Source organism: Eretmochelys imbricata, chromosome 1 (assembly GCF_965152235.1).
Source record: "Eretmochelys imbricata isolate rEreImb1 chromosome 1, rEreImb1.hap1, whole genome shotgun sequence".
Lineage (NCBI taxonomy): Eukaryota > Metazoa > Chordata > Testudines > Cheloniidae > Eretmochelys > Eretmochelys imbricata.
Genome location: NC_135572.1, coordinates 273486675 through 273504696, shown reverse-complemented (window position 1 = coordinate 273504696; position 18022 = coordinate 273486675). Strand labels below are relative to the sequence as shown.

At 44.6% G+C, this 18022-nt stretch overlaps 1 protein-coding gene across 2 annotated transcripts in view; it reads left to right on the top strand.

Moving 5' to 3' along the window:
* The window catches only part of SLC17A8 (solute carrier family 17 member 8), a 41307-nt gene extending 24554 nt beyond the window's left edge, over window positions 1-16753 (top strand). The window contains exons 4-12 of one of the 2 annotated variants that reach the window (XM_077807664.1): window positions 268-382; window positions 943-1030; window positions 5753-5839; window positions 6603-6742; window positions 9153-9302; window positions 10377-10509; window positions 14273-14383; window positions 15696-15823; window positions 16415-16753. In XM_077807664.1, the coding sequence (XP_077663790.1) occupies window positions 268-382; window positions 943-1030; window positions 5753-5839; window positions 6603-6742; window positions 9153-9302; window positions 10377-10509; window positions 14273-14383; window positions 15696-15823; window positions 16415-16753 (1291 nt within the window). Of the gene's footprint in view, window positions 1-267; window positions 383-942; window positions 1031-5752; window positions 5840-6602; window positions 6749-9152; window positions 9303-10376; window positions 10510-14272; window positions 14384-15695; window positions 15824-16414 lie in introns of both variants that reach the window. The other variant, XM_077807663.1, reaches the window with a different exon arrangement.
* The last annotated feature ends 1269 nt before the right edge of the window (window positions 16754-18022 follow it).

The window sequence follows — 18022 nt, the reverse complement described above, 5'->3', positions numbered from 1 at the left end:
CAGTTTGAGAAGAAGAAAAATACCAGTAGACTTTTCTGTACCAATTTTTGAGTTTATGCAAAACTCTTGTTTTAGGTATAGGACTCATCCCAGGGATAGATTCAGCTCTGGTGTTTGTAGCTGCAACTCTGTTGACTTCATATTCAGGGTTGACCTTGGCTCATTGTGCAAGTCCTTTGCAGGTGAAATGGCACAAAGCATGGGCCAATGTCTTTTCTGCCCAGTGAACAATAATTATATCCACTTTTATGCTGTTTCTTTCCACAGGGTATTTGGAGCAGCTATTTTCCTAACATCTACACTGAATATGTTCATCCCGTCTGCTGCAAGAGTACATTACGGCTGTGTTATGTTTGTAAGAATTTTGCAAGGTCTCGTAGAGGTAGGAGCACTCAGCATTTTGACCTGATTATATTTTGGGGGGTTCCATTTTATGATGTCAGAAAAAGATTCACTCAAGTTTTCTAAATCTTATTTTCTAAATAATCTTATTTTCCTTATTGTTCATTTTTAGCAAGTGATGTTAGTTTGTTTTACTCCTGCCAAGTATTATTACTCGGGAAAAGCCCCATCTTTATAACATTTTTTATGCTTTTTAAGTTGATTAAATTTTAATTATACCCATTTACATATTTCAATTAGTCTAAACTATAAAGTGAGAAGACCAGGATTATGGAATGGAAAGTAGATCTACCACATTTTAATACTATCATTCACTGCATGCACTATATATGTAAACATTTCCACCACAGCACTTTACCACTTAAATTCTTGTTCAAAGCCATTCACAATCTTCATAAGCAACCAACAAAGTTCTTCATAGCTCTCCTCAACCCCTCCCGTACCTCTTAATATTGAAGAGCAATTATACCAGTTGAAAATAACAGCAATTGTATACAGTAAAAGCAAAATCATGTGATGTGTGTATGACATATTTGCTAGGGCGTGACCTATCCAGCATGCCATGGGATGTGGAGCAAATGGGCTCCCCCGCTGGAGAGAAGCAGGTTGGCAACCACATCTTTCTGTGGTAAGTTTAGTGATTTCTAGATTTTCTGACCCTGTGTTTCTAATGTATTGGTGTTTCCATTTAGAAATGCTTTATTGTATTTATTCCTATTGGTTTGCAAGTGAAATATGGAGGGGGAGAATAGTGATGGAGAGGAGAGAGGACCAAGACGAGGTAGAACTGGTGGGTTTGTGGGTGAGGAGAGAATGCTGCAGAGACTCTGGGACAGAGAGGTGAAGAGGAGAGTGAAAGCAATGAAGGTAAAAGTGGACAGTGGGGGGAAAAACAAGGAAGAAAAATCACAGAAAAAAATAGCCTGCTAGCAAATGCAGGCATTGAGGGACTAGGGGTCTGTAATATCAAATACAGGATGAAAAGAGGGAGACTAGGAAAAGGCAAAAGTGCAAAAAAGGGAGACTTTTTTTAAAGAATGTACAGGAATTTCGCTTTATATATGTTTTGAATCTACAATTTAATGGATGGGAAAATCCTGACAAACTCCCTCAGACCCCCAGCCACTTTGGATACTGTGGAACACACCCCATTTTATATTTGAAAAGTGAACTGGTATGAATGAAAAATTAGGAAGCCACAATATTTCTGAGTAGCTGCCAGATTTCTCTGACTAAGCGTCCAAGAGCCACAGGATTGGTGCTGTGGCTCCAGCTTTGGAACAGTCTCTGGGAAGATCCCTTCAATATGCTAGGCCTCCCTAGGAGTCTCACTTTTCCTTTAGGGTAAGCCACACCACTTCACTGTCTCCTTAGACTGGACCTCTGGGCCTTCAGCTCTGCTGTTTCACACTGTGAGCTCTATTTGATGAGTGCCAATGAGACCAATCCCTGAGGGAGACTTGTACAATCTTAAGGAGCAATGCACCTCTGCAAGCATCTGCAGTGACACTCAGCCAGCATTGTCAAACAGTAGGGTCTATCAGTCGTCTGGAACACAGCATAGGAAGTCCTTGGTTAGCACAGGGAAATGAAGGTTAAAGTGCAGTCCATTCTGGGTAGCTAGAGCCCAGCCAAGCTGCAGTGAACCCTGTTGTTCAAGTTCTGTCACCCCGTCCATCTGATCTCCTTTGTCAGACTCCCAGGTGTGTGCTCCCAACTGTTTCCCCCAGCCAACACCTACCTTTTATCTTTCCCCCCACCCACCCACACACAGTCCTTTGTTCCCAAGCCGGGGAGATGAGAGGCAAGGGACGTCCATATCTCTCTGCATCATTGGTTGCTTGGTGTCCATGTTCAGGCAAGTGGATTTGGCACTTTCTTCTCAAGAGCTCCATTGATATGGGACCTAAGGGCCCAGATAGCTAGGCACCATTCGCACCTGTGTCTTAGCCTGCCCTGACAGCACACAGTTTCTTTGCATCCACTCTGTAACAATGCTGCATGTAGGGGAAACTGAGGCACGCATGGGCTTCATAAAAATGTTAAAAAATTCCACACTTTGTCACATCAAATCCTTGCATTCATCTTAGTTAATCCTGCAGGAGTAACTTGGGACGTAGACTAGATATGAAACTCCAGTCTGAGTAATCACCCGTGAAAAGTATTTGCAAATGAGTTATTCCAAGAAACTAGTAGAGTGAGGTGTTCTCTGCATGTCTGACAATAGTTTGTACTTAGGTCAAAAGTGTTCATTAACAAAGTATGAATTAATGTCAAACAAACAGTGAAGACCTGAGTCTGCTCCTTCCTCAGAATAATTCATTAGCAGTACTTCTTATCTATGGCAGAGTTAATCCAGGAAGACCTCAGAGCCAACTGGCAGCAGCCCACCGTACAATAACTCATATCAGGCCAGACACCCATTCCCCCCAACACATTGTTGTCATAATATGTATCTAAAAGGTGCCATATAAGGCATCATACGTAAGGTTACGATTTTGTCACGGAGATTGCGGAAGTCATGGAAGCTCTGACTTCCAAAGACCTCCGTGACTTCAGCCCATGGTGGCTGGGAGCTGCAGGGTCCCGCCGCAACCCACAGCACCTGGTGGGGTCCTCCCACAGCTCCCAGCTGCCGCAGGTGCTGGGGTGACCCTGGAGTTCCTGGCCACTCCGGGCAGCAGGGGGCTCCAAGCCACTGTGGTGGGGACACCGCAGCTCTTGGCTGCGGGCGGCAGGGGGACCCCCGGAGCTCCAAGCGGCGGGGTCTCTGAGCCACCACCAGGGGACCGCGCAGTTCCTGGCCGTCCCCCACAGCTGCCCAGCGGCACCCCATTTTGTCATGGATATTTTTAGTAAAAGTCAGGGATAGGTTATGGGCTTCAGTGAATTTTTCTTTATTGCCCCTGACCTGTCCGTGACTTTTACTAAACATATCTGTGACAAAATCTTAGCCTTAATCATATGTAAACTGGTGACACACTGGTCCCGAATATCATCCGTGATGTGTGTACAGGTTGTATAGAAAGAATATGTGTGTGTGTGCTGGAAATAAGTTCTTAAAATGTATTTGGGAGGCAGAGCAAAAACTCAGCTTGCCCTAGACAAAGGAATGTGGACTTACCTGCCTGAGCAGCTTGATTACAAGCAGAGGACCATGAAGGTACATTTACATAAAGGTAAACAAAGCTGTCAAGCAGCAACTTAGAGAGCATACTGGGGGACAGAGTCTGCACCCCATGAATCCTTCCTGGCTCTTGAGGCAGAGACCATGGACTTTGGGTAATACAATGGGAGCAAACAGGCTTTTTAGTGATCTTTGGGAGTAGCACCTTTTGATTCTCTCAGTGCTGGGTTCCTTAGCCTGGAGTTGCTGATAACTTGATGTGAGTAACAAAACTGCTTAGGCAAAGATTGTAACTAGCGAGGATTAAGTTTTTTGGTCACTAGAGATCATGTTTTGTTTGTAACCATACCTGTCTCTCTTGTTCCTGCTTAGTGTCACTTAAATCTCTGGTCTTTGTTACTAACCTTATTCTTGTTTTATTACAAAACCATCTTAGTGCTGAGTATTACAGTGAAGTGCAAGACTTCAGCTAATCTACCAAGCAGCATGTGTGCTCTGTGTCTTTGGAGGCAGCGACCCTAATAATTTCTGTGAGGGTCCAGTAAGAGGGACTGGACACAGGAGACATCCCTGGGGAACGAGGTTTTGCTGATTGTTACCTGCAAGGCAAGATTTAGACTGGCAGAGACTTGAAGACTTTGCTGGTGAGGCAGACAGGCTGGTGTGTCAGGGACCTGACCCACAGCTTAGCAGCAGCAAAGCTCTCACTCTCGCTAAGGCAGTGGGGTAACCCAGTGGTTCACAGTTCTAGGTATTCTGACTGGAACAGGTCAGATACCCACTTGCCAATGCTAAACTAGAGTTTTTCATCACCAGTCTACATAAATTCTCAGTGGAAATTCCTTGTTCAAACACTTAAATGCTCATGTCCTTTTCCACATCACACACCTCTTTTGGTCTGGAACTCAGACTTGTTAACCTGTTGCCATGTTGAAAATTGACTCTTTATTTTAACCATTTCTTCATAATATTGGTATAGTCCAGTAGTTCTCAAATTTTAGCAACCCGAGGACCCACATTTTGATTTACAATTTTTCAGGGACCCTCAAGTCCTCCGCTCATCCCTTGCCCTGCCCCCTTCCCTGAGGCCCTGCCCCTCCTCTGCCCCTTCTCCGAGGCCCCTCCCTTGCTCACTCCATTCCCCCTCCCTCTGTCACTTTGTCTCCTCCTCACTCACTCACTTTCACCGGGCTGGGGCAGGGAGTTTGGGTGCAGGAGGGGTGAAGGGTGCGGGCTCGGAGAGGGAGTTTGGGTGTGGGCTCTGGGTTCTGAGAGGGAGTTTGGGTGCGGTGTGCGGACTTTGGGTACAAGAGGGGTGTGGCTCTGAGCTCTGGAAGGGTGTTTGGGTTTGGGAGGGGGTGAGGGGTGCAGGCTCTGGGACGGAGGGAGTTTGGGTGCACATCCCTCTGGCAGTGGCTCCTAGGCGGGGAGGCCAGGGGGGTCTCCGTGCACTGCCCCTGCCTGCAGGCACCACCTCTGCAGCTCCCATTGGTCACAGTTCTCAGCCAATGGGAGCTGCAGAGTTGGCACTCGGGGCGGGGGCAGTGCGCAGAGACCCCCTGCCCTCTTCCCTCACCCCCAAGGTCGTCAGGGCCGCTTCCGGGAGCGGGGCAGGGCCAGGGAAGGTAGGAAGCCTGCCTTAGTCCCCCTGCGCTGCCAGACTTTTAGCATGCAGGAGGTGCTGGGAGGGAAAAGGAGGGAGAGGAATTGATCATAAGGGCCGCGGACCCCAGTTTGGGAAACGCGCCTACAGTCAACATATTGTTGAACATACTGATGGCAGGTCTAGATGAGCAATCCACTGTTGCTAGCATTGGTGGAGTTTCACGGGTGCAAGCATAACAATGGGAGAATGTATTTAAGTTCTCCTTGTAAAATTGTGGCTGCTCACTCTTCTGAATATCAGGCTCTTAACTTCTCCGTAGCACAGTTCATCCATATGCATAATACAGATAATACAGCTTACCTACCTCAACATATGCTGCCGCATGATAAAGGTACCACCTGGACTTTGTGATGCTGGTCTTAAGTGCACACTGTAGTTGCTGGGTGGTGGAACCAGGGGTGCCGGCTTGAAGTGGTTTCCATCATATACAGGGTTTACAGTTTGGGTACACAAATTATTCCAGCCCCCCTGTGTAGTTGTTCTAATTCCTATAGGAAATGAGTTGGAGGAATTAGGTAACATAGCTGACATGTTTTCTCAATCCTTTTGATCTTCAGGTTCCTACGCTGGGGCAGTGGTTGCCATGCCCTTGGCAGGGATATTGGTACAGTACATAGGGTGGCCATCAGTCTTTTATATTTATGGTGAGTTGTTTAATGTAAAATGGTGCACAGTTGGATCAGCATTGTTAGATAGTGTAGTACAAATCTGATTTAAAAGTAGTACCAATCAAAATTGTTCAGTCTTATTGTCAGCTTTCTGTGAAGTGTTACAAGATACTATGGTAATATATTGTAAAATGCTTTTAAACTGTAATGATTTCAACATATAGTGCAGGGCTACATACTGGCGAGCCCTGGTGAAAGCCCACTTAACCACCCAAAGATACCCCAAGCATGCTGATACATCCCTGAAGTTGCATCTTCTTTGTGCTTAAACGCTTACCCATTCACAAAAAAGTAAAGGCTCCAAAAGCCACGCATAGTAGGGAAGCTCACCCCTGCATGTTTGTCTGTTTCAGAGGCAGGATAGTTTACACTGATCCTTTGCACAGAGTGTGCTGCAAGGTTTGCCAATCAGGATCTGCTTTACATAGCCCATGCCAATTTTTTTTTTTTTTGGATTAATCACAATTCCCCCGGTCCCCCATGTAGATATGTGCTTCTGCCTTCCCCCACCTCCCCAGGCACATAAGTGCAGTGTGCTGAATAGGTGCTCAGATACCCCTGTGATGGGCACAGTATAAATACACAGCTATAACTTTTCCATGTGAATTTGTGCAGATTTCCTGCCGGAGTTTGATTTGATTTGGTCCTCAGATAAATAATTGAAACATTAGGCATTACAGATACTTTACCATTACACAATGGCATTTGAAACCAATCTGTTTTCTTTCCACCTCTACAGGAATGTTTGGAATTGTTTGGTACATGTTCTGGCTGCTTCATGCCTATGAGAGCCCTGCTGCACACCCAACAATAACCAGTGAAGAAAGGACATACATAGAAACAAGTATAGGAGAAGGGGCCAGCCTCGTTAGTGTAAGTGCAAATGTAAGTATAATTTAATGGTCATAGACAGAAAATACCTGGGTTTTGATGGTCATTGTCATTTATGGCAAACAAACATATTAAAACTTTGCATTATATCATGTGTGGATAGGGATACAGTGTAGACTTTAGCATACATAAGGGAAGCTTTTATTTTCTTAAAGGCTACAGAATCCAGCCCATGCATAAAAATATACAAATCTAATCAATATACACAATTCAATGTCCTTTCAGCTCAAGGGTTCTACTCCTGTCTAAACTTAAGGGGACAGATTCTGATCTCGCTTACGAGTAATCCAACTGAGTTCAGAAAAAATGAAGTCAATTTTGCTCCCTAGCTCAGCCGCTGCCAACAATTCTTGTCCGTGGAAGGTCTGAATGCACAGTCGGGGTTCTCTGACTCTCTTGATCTTAAGACAGCCTGCGTTTTTTGTTTTTGTCACCCCCTTTCACTCCCCAGACCTTTCCTTAGCTTTGTTACCAGTAACAGACTGGAAACCTGATTCCAAAATATATTTTCCAATCAAATTTGTCTTCCTCCATTTATGTAACTTGGTTTTGCTATTGTTTGTAAAAACAAAAGCTGTTTCTTGATAACCTATTCCTTCCTGGCTTCCATTCTTCAACATTCTGTAACAAAATAACCCAAATTGTCTTTGGATTATTGATGATTTGGCTAACAATCGTGGTGGTTGAATAATGTGTCAAATTCTACCCTTGGATGCGCACCTGATGCATTCATTGAAATCAATCAGACCTTGGCTGGAGACACACATGCACGTCCAAGGTACCATTGCACCCTTAATATTAATTGGATCAACATAAATACATCCATGTGGAGTTCATACCATGCTGTGTACATAATAGATCCATCTTAAAGAGAAGAAAAAACTATATATCCATGTTATCATCATTACAAATTGTTTCTTTTAGGAATTCTATTGTAAATAAGCGTGGTTCTGAAGTAATTTCCTTCCTGCTGTACGGATTACTGAAGCATAAATGGAAACTCAAAGTGAGAATAGTGAATTGCATAAATTCCATTTGATCCCAAGGACTTTAGTTCAAGTCCCAATTTAGACTAAAACTGATATCTGCCTGTCACTTAATTACTGCATATTTACAATATTGAATTTATCAGATTGAATCACACCAGAAGACACTGAGGAACATATCAAGGTTTTCCCGCAATTTACTTTATAATTCTTCTTACCCACTGTACCACTGTTGCTCTACATCCAGTGGTTTTCAAACTTTTTTTTTCTGGGGACCCAGTTGAAGAAAATTGTTGATGCCCATGACCCAACTGAACTGGGGATGAGGGATTGTGGTGTGAGAGGGGCTCATGGCTGGTGCAGAGGGTTGAGGTGTGGGGGTGAGGGCTGAGCTTGTAATGAGGGGTTCAGGGTGTGGAATGGGGCTCTGGGCTGGGGCAGGGGGTTGGGGTGTGGGAAGGGGTCAGGGCTCAGGGTGCAGGCTCTGGGGTGGGGCTGGGGATAAGGGGGTTGTGGTGCAGGAGGCGGCTCTGGGGCGGGGAGGGATCAGGGCTGGCAGGGGGTTGGGGTGCATGAGAGGGTCAGGACTCTGGCTGGAGGTGCAGGCTCTGGTGTGGGGCCAGGAATGAGGGTTTTGGGGTGCAGGGAGGGGCTCTGGGTTTGGGGGGGCTCAGGGCTGGGGCAGGGGATTGGGGCGCAGGGTTGGGGCGTGGACTTAACTTGGGTGTCTGCCGGTCAGCGGCACGGGGGGTGGGGTGTGGTGTGCTAAGGCAGGCTTTCTGTCTGTCCTGGCACCGTGAACTGCGCTGGGCCCCAGAAGCGGCCAGCAGCAGGTCCTGCTCCGAGGTGGAGGTACGCATGTGGCTCTCAACTGCAGGCACCCCCCCCAAGCTCCCATTGGCCGGGAACTGGCTGGAAACAGTGCAGAGCCGGTGCTTGGGCTGGGGGCAGCACGTGGAGCTCTGTGGCACCCCCACCTAGGAGCGGGACCTGCTGCTGGCCACTTCCAGGGCACACAGTGCGGTGTCAGAAAAGGTAGGGGCTAGCCTGCCATAGCTGGGCAGCACTGCCAATGGGACTTTTAATGGCCCGGATGGCGGTGCTGACCAGAGCCAGCGTGACCCAGTGCCTTACATTCTGCGACCCAGGAGTGGGTCGCGACCCACAGTTTGAAAACCACTGCTCTACACAGTCTCTCAAAAGTCCTAACCCTTCAAAGAAAGAAGCTCTTTCTTGCTCCCAGCCACAAACCCTCAAGGAGTTGATTCTCCACTTGCTTAGACCAGTATAAATCAGGAGAAACTGTTCTGAAATCAGTGAAGTTGCACTGGGGGATACAACCAATATGAAAGGAAAATCTGTCTTTGCCTTGCTTTTACCTGTACAAAACATCTTCAATTTGTCTGTTCTAGAAATTTAGTACCCCTTGGAAGAAGTTTTTCACTTCAATGCCGGTGTATGCAATTATCGTGGCAAACTTTTGTAGAAGCTGGACCTTCTATTTGCTGCTTATAAGTCAGCCTGCTTACTTTGAAGAGGTCTTTGGCTTTGCAATAAGTAAGGTACGTTTCTTAATTCCAGCTCTTTCACTTTGGACCTGGTCTTGCAAGGTGCTGAGAGGCCTCAACTCCCTCCAAAGCCAGTTACAGCTGATAATATCAACGTTTATCTTTAAGCTTTTTTTTCTTAATTTTATCTGTTTAAATTTTCACAGTTGTGGGAAATTGAGGGGAGAGGGTCAGACAATAATTGAATGACAGCAGACATTGAGACTGAAAAAGGTAAAGCTTTTATAACCATTAAAGCACAAATTGTCAACATCACATGTCAAAATATACAAAGTAAATATCCTTAAATCAAAACCTAATAAGTTCTCAAGTAGCATTTTTCTTTCTTTGCCAAGCCATAAATGTCAATTATTATAGATGGAATTATTTTTGTTGGTTGCTGTGTATATGGTGAAAACAACATTTACTGACATTTTACCAATAAAAATCTAATCCTTCTAAGCTTGTTTATAACAAGTGCCGGGGTAAGTGGAATTTTAACTTTCTTCTAATTAACTCCTTGGCAAGAGGAACTATAAAAAACAGAAAAATGTATGAAAATACTAGGGTGAGATTCCCAACCATTCTCTGGCTCCTCTAAGCTGACAGAGAGGGACAGAGTGGCATAAAAGGGCCCTAAAAGCCCCATTTCAGGCTGAGGGAGAGTTCCCCTGGTGCAGAAGCTATGGAGAGAGCCACAGAGCTGCCACCCAAGGACCCTGTCACAAGCCCTGGTGTAGGGGGACCCCCAAAGGGGCAGGATAGGGGCAGTAGATTTCTGGCAGTGCTGTGGCCTACTGGCGGGCCAAAGGAGGCTGCCATGACTCAGGCCTCCGGGGCTGTCTAAATTATACCAAGGCCTCTCCAGCTCCTAGAACAGCACAAAACTGGGATGACACAAAGGTGGCTTAAAGATATTATAACCCCCTTCTCCTTGGGCTGAAAATTCTGTAAAAGTTGCAGCCTGGAATCCTCTGCCTTAGTATCTGTTTAAACAAATAAATACCAGAAGGAAAAAATATTGCTGAACAAAAGATAAAAATAGAACAAGAGAAGACATTGGCTTACATATACTTTATTTAATTTCAGGTTGGCCTTTTGTCTGCAGTTCCACATATGGTCATGACAATTATTGTTCCCATTGGTGGGCAATTAGCTGACTTTTTACGAAGTAGAAAGATTTTAACCACTACCACTGTAAGAAAAATCATGAATTGTGGAGGTACTGTTGGATTTTACAGATCAAACATATAGTCATGTGTTGCAATTTCTGCACAAATCACAATTTCTCTTTCCATGGGTTTCCTATTTTTCCCTCTCAAAGCCCAGAGGGTGACTGCCAACTTCCACATTGCAGCCCCTTTCTGCTGCAAACTTCCTGGCTTTATATCTTAGCTATGCTCTCCCCACCCTGCCAGAGTTACTCGCAGGGGGCTGTGTCTTCCTCCCACCGTGTCTACCCCATGGCACGTTTGGTTGCTCTCCCTGGTAACTGGGCCTGGGTGGGGAGCGGGATGGAACCACTTCTCTCACTGGCTGAAGCTGGCTGCTCTGGGTCACTGCTCTGTCCAGTGCAGCAGCTGGCTGAGAGAAAGCCTGGCTGGGGAGGCAGCAGTGGCCCACCCCATCTGCTCCCTGCCCAGACCTGGCTACTGGGGACAAGCCAGAAATATGCTGGGATTGAGGGCAGTGGTGATTCTGGCAGGGGCTGAACATATCGAGGGGGAGGCACAATAGAGAAGAACAGAGTCCCTCTCTCACTTGGGTACGGTCAAGGCAACAAAAATGGGTAACAATTTAACAGTAAAGTATTACAGGGTAACTTGGAGGCGTTGACGCTGACACACAGGCTGGGTTGCCCACTGGGGTGAGTCAATGGGTGGAGGTGGTACTTCCTCCCCCAGGCCCACCACCCAGGGCTGAAACCCGAACTCACGGGCATCTCTTAAAGTCACAGAATCCGTGACAAAATTGTAGGCTTAGTTATTGCGTAATTGCTCAGCTGGGGGTTTATACCTTCCTCTGAAACATCTGGTACTAACCACAGTCAGAGAAAAGTTACTAAGCTAGATGGACCCTGGAACTACTCTAGTTTGTCAGTTCCTTTGTTCTTATGTCCCTATATATGGCACAATATGAATGAAGTAAATCAAGAGTTGCACCTGCTGGGAGCAGGTCTGAATGTGACCCTAAATCATCAAGGAACATTCTCAAATTAACTGACCAGGGGATTGCCATTATGTCACCCATACTTGATGCACCTGGAAGAATGGTCACTACTTCTTAACAAAGACAGAAGTTAGTTTCCGGAAGTTCCTTGTAGTACTTGATGATTTATATTAATGTCTCACTGCTGTCTGACAAAATCTCCATTTACTATTGTTACAAAGGCCATCTCAGATCACTAGAATTGAAATGAATTAAAGGAGAGAAATATTTTTCTTTTTTCCAAGTTTGTTTACTTGAGGCATTTGACAGTACCTTGCATATAATCATGTTCACTGTTTCCCCTGTATAGTCAGTGTGTCAGTTTCCCTGTTTTTTTTGTCTGGGTCTCTCACACAGCAACAGGGAAAAGAAGAACTATTAAAATAAATAAACATACAAACAGTAAAATCTTATAAAGAAAAGGAGTACTTGTGGCACCTTAGAGACTCACCAATTTATCTGAGCATAAGCTTTCGTGAACTACAGCTCACTTCATCAGAGGCATAAAGTGGATAATGCAGTGAGGATGTTTTATACACACAGAACATGAAAAAACATGATACAGTTCTGTGGTGACCTAGAATCCTATTTTCGACGTCTCCGACTCAAGGAATATTTCCAACGCTCCTCTGAACAACATGCTAATCCACAGAGACCTCCCTACCCAACACTACCAAAAGAGGGATTCTAGGTGGACTCCTCCTGAAGGTCGAGACAGCAGACTCGACTTCTACATAGAGTGCTTCCGCCGACGTGCACGGGCTGAAATTGTGGAAAAGCAGCATCACTTGCCCCACAACCTCAGCCGTGCAGAACACAATGCCATCCACAGCCTCAGAAACAACTCTGACATCATAATCAAAAAGGCTGACAAAGGAGGTGCTGTTGTCATCATGAATAGGTCGGAATATGAACAAGAGGCTGCTCGGCAGCTCTCCAACACCACTTTCTACAAGCCATTACCCTCTGATCCCACTGAGGATTACCAAAAGAAACTACAGCATTTGCTCAAGAAACTCCCTGAAAAAGCACAAGATCAAATCCACACAGACAAACCCCTGGAACCCCGACCTGGGATATTCTATCTACTACCCAAGATCCATAAACCTGGAAATCCTGGGCGCCCCATCATCTCAGGCATTGGCACCCTGACAGCAGGATTGTCTGGCTATGTAGACTCCTTCCTCAGGCCCTACGCTACCAGCACTCCCAGCTATCTTCGAGACACCACTGACTTCCTAAGGAAACTACAATCCATCGGTGATCTTCCTGAAAATACCATCCTGGCCACTATGGATGCAGAAGCCCTCTACACCAACATTCCACACAAAGATGGACTACAAGCTGTCAGGAACACTATCCCCAATAATGTCACGGCAAACCTGGTGGCTGAACTTTGTGACTTTGTCCTCACCCATAACTATTTCACATTTGGGGACAATGTATACCTTCAAAACAGCGGCACTGCTATGGGTACCCGCGTGGCCCCACAGTATGCCAACATTTTTATGGCTGACTTAGAACAACGCTTCCTCAGCTCTCATCCCCTAATACCCCTACTCTACTTGCACTACATTGATGACATCTTCATCATCTGGACCCATGGAAAAGAAGCCCTTGAGGAATTCCACCATGATTTCAACAATTTCCATCCCACCATCAACCTCAGCCTGGACCAGTCCACACAAGAGATCCACTTCCTGGACACTACGGTGCTAATAAGCGATGGTCACATAAACACCAACCTGTACCGGAAACCTACTGACCACTATGCCTACCTACATGCCTCCAGCTTTCACCCAGACCACACCACATGATCCATTGTCTACAGCCAAGCTCTACGATACAACCGCATTTGCTCCAACCCCTCAGACAGAGACAAACACCTACAAGATCTCTATCAAGCATTCTTACAACTACAATACCCACCTGCTGAAGTGAAGAAACAGATTGACAGAGCCAAAAGAGTACCCAGAAGTCACCTACTACAGGACAGGCCTAACAAAGAAAATAACAGAACACTACTAGCCGTCATCTTCAGCCCCCAACCAAAACCTCTCCAACGCATTATCAAAGATCTACAACCTATCCTGAAGGACGACCCATCACTCTCACAAATCTTGGGAGACAGGCCAGTCCTTGCCTACAGACAGCCCCCCAACCTGAAGCAAATACTCACCAGCAACCACACACCACACAACAGAACCACTAACCCAGGAACCTATCCTTGCAACAAAGCCTGTTGCCGACTGTGCCCACATATCTATTCCGGGGACACCATCACAGGGCCTAATCACATCAGAAGTTCTTGTTAAACCCTGGATTTGTGCTGGAAATGGCCCACCTTGATTATCATACACATTGTAAGGAGAGTGATCACTTTAGATAAGCTATTACCAGCAGGAGAGTGGGGTGGGGGAAGAGAAAACCTTTTGAAGTGATAAACACCCATTTTTTCATGGTCTGTGTGTATAAAACATCCTCACTGCATTTTCCACTTTAGGCATCCGATGAAGTGAGCTGTAGCTCACGAAAGCTTATGCTCAGATAAATTGGTTAGTCTCTAAGGTGCCACAAGTACTCCTTTTCTTTTTGCGAATACAGACTAACACGGCTGCTACTCTGAAACCTAAAATCTTATAGTGAACCCACAAAAAATTGGCAACTGATTGCATTAACTCATATTTTAAAACTCACTAGATTGATTTGTCCTTATTGGTGTCTTTTTAACCAGTATACTTTATAGAACTTAATTTAGTCCCGTGTTTCTTTTGCAGGTTTTGGTATGGAAGCAACTTTGCTTTTGGTAGTTGGTTACTCTCATACAAGAGGTGTGGCTATCTCCTTCTTGGTACTGGCAGTAGGATTTAGTGGATTTGCTATTTCAGGTAAAGCTTCATCTTATTAATCATCATATTAGCTACTTACGTGGCTGCTTATGGGAAAGCTCTGTTTGCTGCTCCAACAATGATTATTGGAGTACCTGCATTATATGGAGTTTGTGAGAATCTGAGTCTTTATCACTCTAGGTTTACAATACCTCCATGCTCTTCAGATTGCAACACACATTTACCTCAGAATATTGGGCTATTATCATTCAAAACATTAAACCTAATAGGATACAGGGCTAACTATTCTGAAACTCAAATGTAAGATGAGAAGGTTTGAAATGTGGTTTAAACAGTCAGTATAATTCTCAGACTGTAATCATGCTGGTTCTGTCTGTTTGCTCCTCTGACAGCCCCCTTCAGTCCTTCTATAACTCTGATACTTGCAGAAAGTGTATGAATTACTTCTCCGCTGCCTGTAGCTGTCAGCTGGCTTTTCCTCTGCCAGCTGCACCTGCTGGGTCATCACGCTGTGTGTCCTATAACTGTCTCTGCCCCTGGACAGGTAGTTCCTTTCAACTCCATGGGCTTATCCAGCACATGCTGGGCTCTGCAGCTCCTTGGACACCATTGTTTCCCTCATCGGAGAGGAGTTTTTATTTCTAATTTCCATTTTACCAATACTCAGCCTTTCTAGTGCTTTCAGTTCCCTGGAACTCTTGAGAAAATACCATTTGGAATGTACATGGCTTTTCCTTGCAGTTATCCGCAGCTGATACGCACAGCTTTTGTTACCTACAGTATTACACTGCTTGACAATCACTTAAATTGCTTTTTATCTTGGGGTTTCTTTTCTAATAAAATATTTATCCACTAGAAATCTACAGGAACTGTAATTAAACTTTCCACTATATATTTTGGCAAATTGTCACTAAAACTACAGGGGAAAATGTTTCTGAAAATGATCCCTAAATTAAAGCATGAAACTCAGTTGAAGAATTAGAGACTCAAACTTATGAGTTGTTAATCCTTTAATGAAAAATTCAATGTTGGGTACATCACTTCAGATGCTAGGTGACTGCAGGCACTGAAGCCTTAAAGGATCAAGTAGTCAAAATAAGCAATATCTCCTGTACTCTGTTATGCCCCAAAAGTGGAGCTGCAGGGGTTAAAAGAAGGGGGAAGCAGGATAAAGGGGTGCACCTTCCCCTTTCTTTGCTAAAAGCAGAGGGATTGCTCCCCATTCTCCCTAGTCAATGCAGTGTGGATTCTCGCTCCTTTGGCAATCTCCTTTAACCACTGTTAAGCAAATCGTATGAGCCCCGAGGCGTGAAACTGACTGTGCAGTTGATTGTTGCTGCTGCTGTTACAGGATTTAATGTCAACCATTTGGATATTGCACCCCGGTATGCCAGCATTCTGATGGGGATCTCCAATGGTGTGGGGACGCTGTCAGGAATGGTGTGCCCACTCATTGTTGGTGCGATGACTAAACACAAGGTAATGTTTCCTTACCTGTTTCTAGAATGAGGATTGAATTACATGCAAGATTAAGATCATTTCAAAGGTTATAGGATCTCTAATTTTTTTCAGCAGTGTGTGTGGTTTTTTTCCCCTTTACCAAAATACTAGGTGCTGTATCCTCAGCTGGTATCAATGGAAGGGGGATACCAGTTTATACCTGCTAAGCATCTTGCCCTGAAATTTCACTAGGGTACTGTCTTAGGGTGGTATCATGCTCTCCTGCAGAAAAACCCACAAGAGTTACTTGGAAAACTGCAGTGTAATACTGCTGAGGTTCCTAAGCAATCATCGCTCTGAAATGGGGTTTGCCTCCTCGCATTTAGTAAGGGCCATGGCCTTCTAACTTCATGAGTGTCCTACAACCTGCAGGGAAATCACATTAGTATTTTATTAGCTATCATTATGGAGGAAAAAGAAATATTCTTTACAATTATTTTCTTCAAATGTTTTATTTATAAAATTAGGAATCAGACAATCAATGTACAATGTGTGCTAACTCCTGGTCTAATCCAGCGGTTAATATTTCCATTTACGGCAAACCTAATGAGTCCTACATCATTCTTTCAGACCCGGGAAGAGTGGCAAAATGTCTTTCTGATAGCAGCTCTTGTGCACTACAGTGGAGTGATATTCTATGCTATCTTCGCTTCTGGTGAGAAGCAAGAATGGGCTGACCCTGAAAGCCACAGCGAAGAGAAATGTGGCATAATTGACCAAGATGAACTGGCTGAAGAAACGGAACTGAGCAGTGATACTTTTGTTAGTCCAAAGAAAACATACGGCGCTACCAGTCAAAACAATGATGTGCGGAAAAAGGCATGGAGAAAGCAAAAGGGAGTAATGCAGGACATAGAGGAACAGACTTCCTACCATTATGAAAATGGAAATTTTCAAGATAGGTCATAATATCTGAAAATGTGTGATTCGTGTGGCAAGTGTCCCAGCCCCTCCTGCCCAACTGCCTCCTAGTCAGACAGTATCCATATGTACTTGCTTATTCATTCATGGAAAATCCTGCCAAATGGCTAGATGTAAGCTGGAGTAATTCTCTCCTTGTAGCACAGAAAAAGAGCTAATAGAAATATAACTGGCAAACCTACGTTTGGCTTTCAATCAGATCTGTGTGGGATGGACTGAGGGCTCCCTACACAGCCCTATTGAATTTAGCATTGGTGTAGCAGGTCTGTCTGCTTGGCTCTGATTGTGGGAGCAGGGCCCTTCAAGTAAGGAAAAGGCCATAATGGGTTGTGGGATTCATGGTAATTTAATGACATTCCCCCTACCCCAATGTGTGTTTACTAGGAAGCCCATAGACACAGAAGTTTGGCCATTGTTGCCTACGTAGGACAGGGGTTCTCAAACTGGGGGTTGTGACCTCTCAGGGCGTTGCAAGGTTATGACATGGGGGTCATGAGCTGTCAGCCTCCCCACCCAAACCCCACTTTGCCTCCAGCATTTATAATAGTGTTAAATATAAAAAAAAATGGTGTTAATTTATAAGGGGGGGGTCGCACTCAGAGGCTTGCCGTGTGAAAGGGGGTCACCAGTACAAAAGTTTGGTCAAGTTTTAGGTTCCTGCTGAGCGATGAGAGTGAAGGAAATTTAAAATTATTAAATTAAAATATAGTCAAATATGGTCACCCAACAGCAGTAGGGGAATGTGTAACCAAGATTGCTGAAACTATTATTCCAACAATGCTTTCATTCAAGGAGAGAGACTTTTTTCTTTATACATTATGCACCCAGGTTGGATCAAGAAATATAATGGCTACTGTAGAGATTATTTCCCTCAACCTCCCCCACCCCTGATTTTGTGTTGGCATGAAAAAATACTTTTGAAACAAAAATCATCTTTCTATTCATCATAGTCCCATAAAGATAAGATTTTCACTCAGCTCCTTATTGTAAAGCGCTTTAAATATATTTTTCTAGAATAAAATGTGGGTAAAATTATAGGCCTCAGCCTAGCAGCCCTTGTTTTCGTGAATGAGATCACTTATGTGAGTAAAGTCTATAGTTTTGGGCCTATAGCTCTTTCCTTTTACATACTGCTGCCGTGTCTCCATTGCTGTGAGTGAGGTATAGTACGTTTTTTTGGGAAAAAGGGTTTCTCTTTAAAGAAATGACCCGATTCTCAGATATTCTAATTTTACTCTCTCTCTGCCATCAGTACAT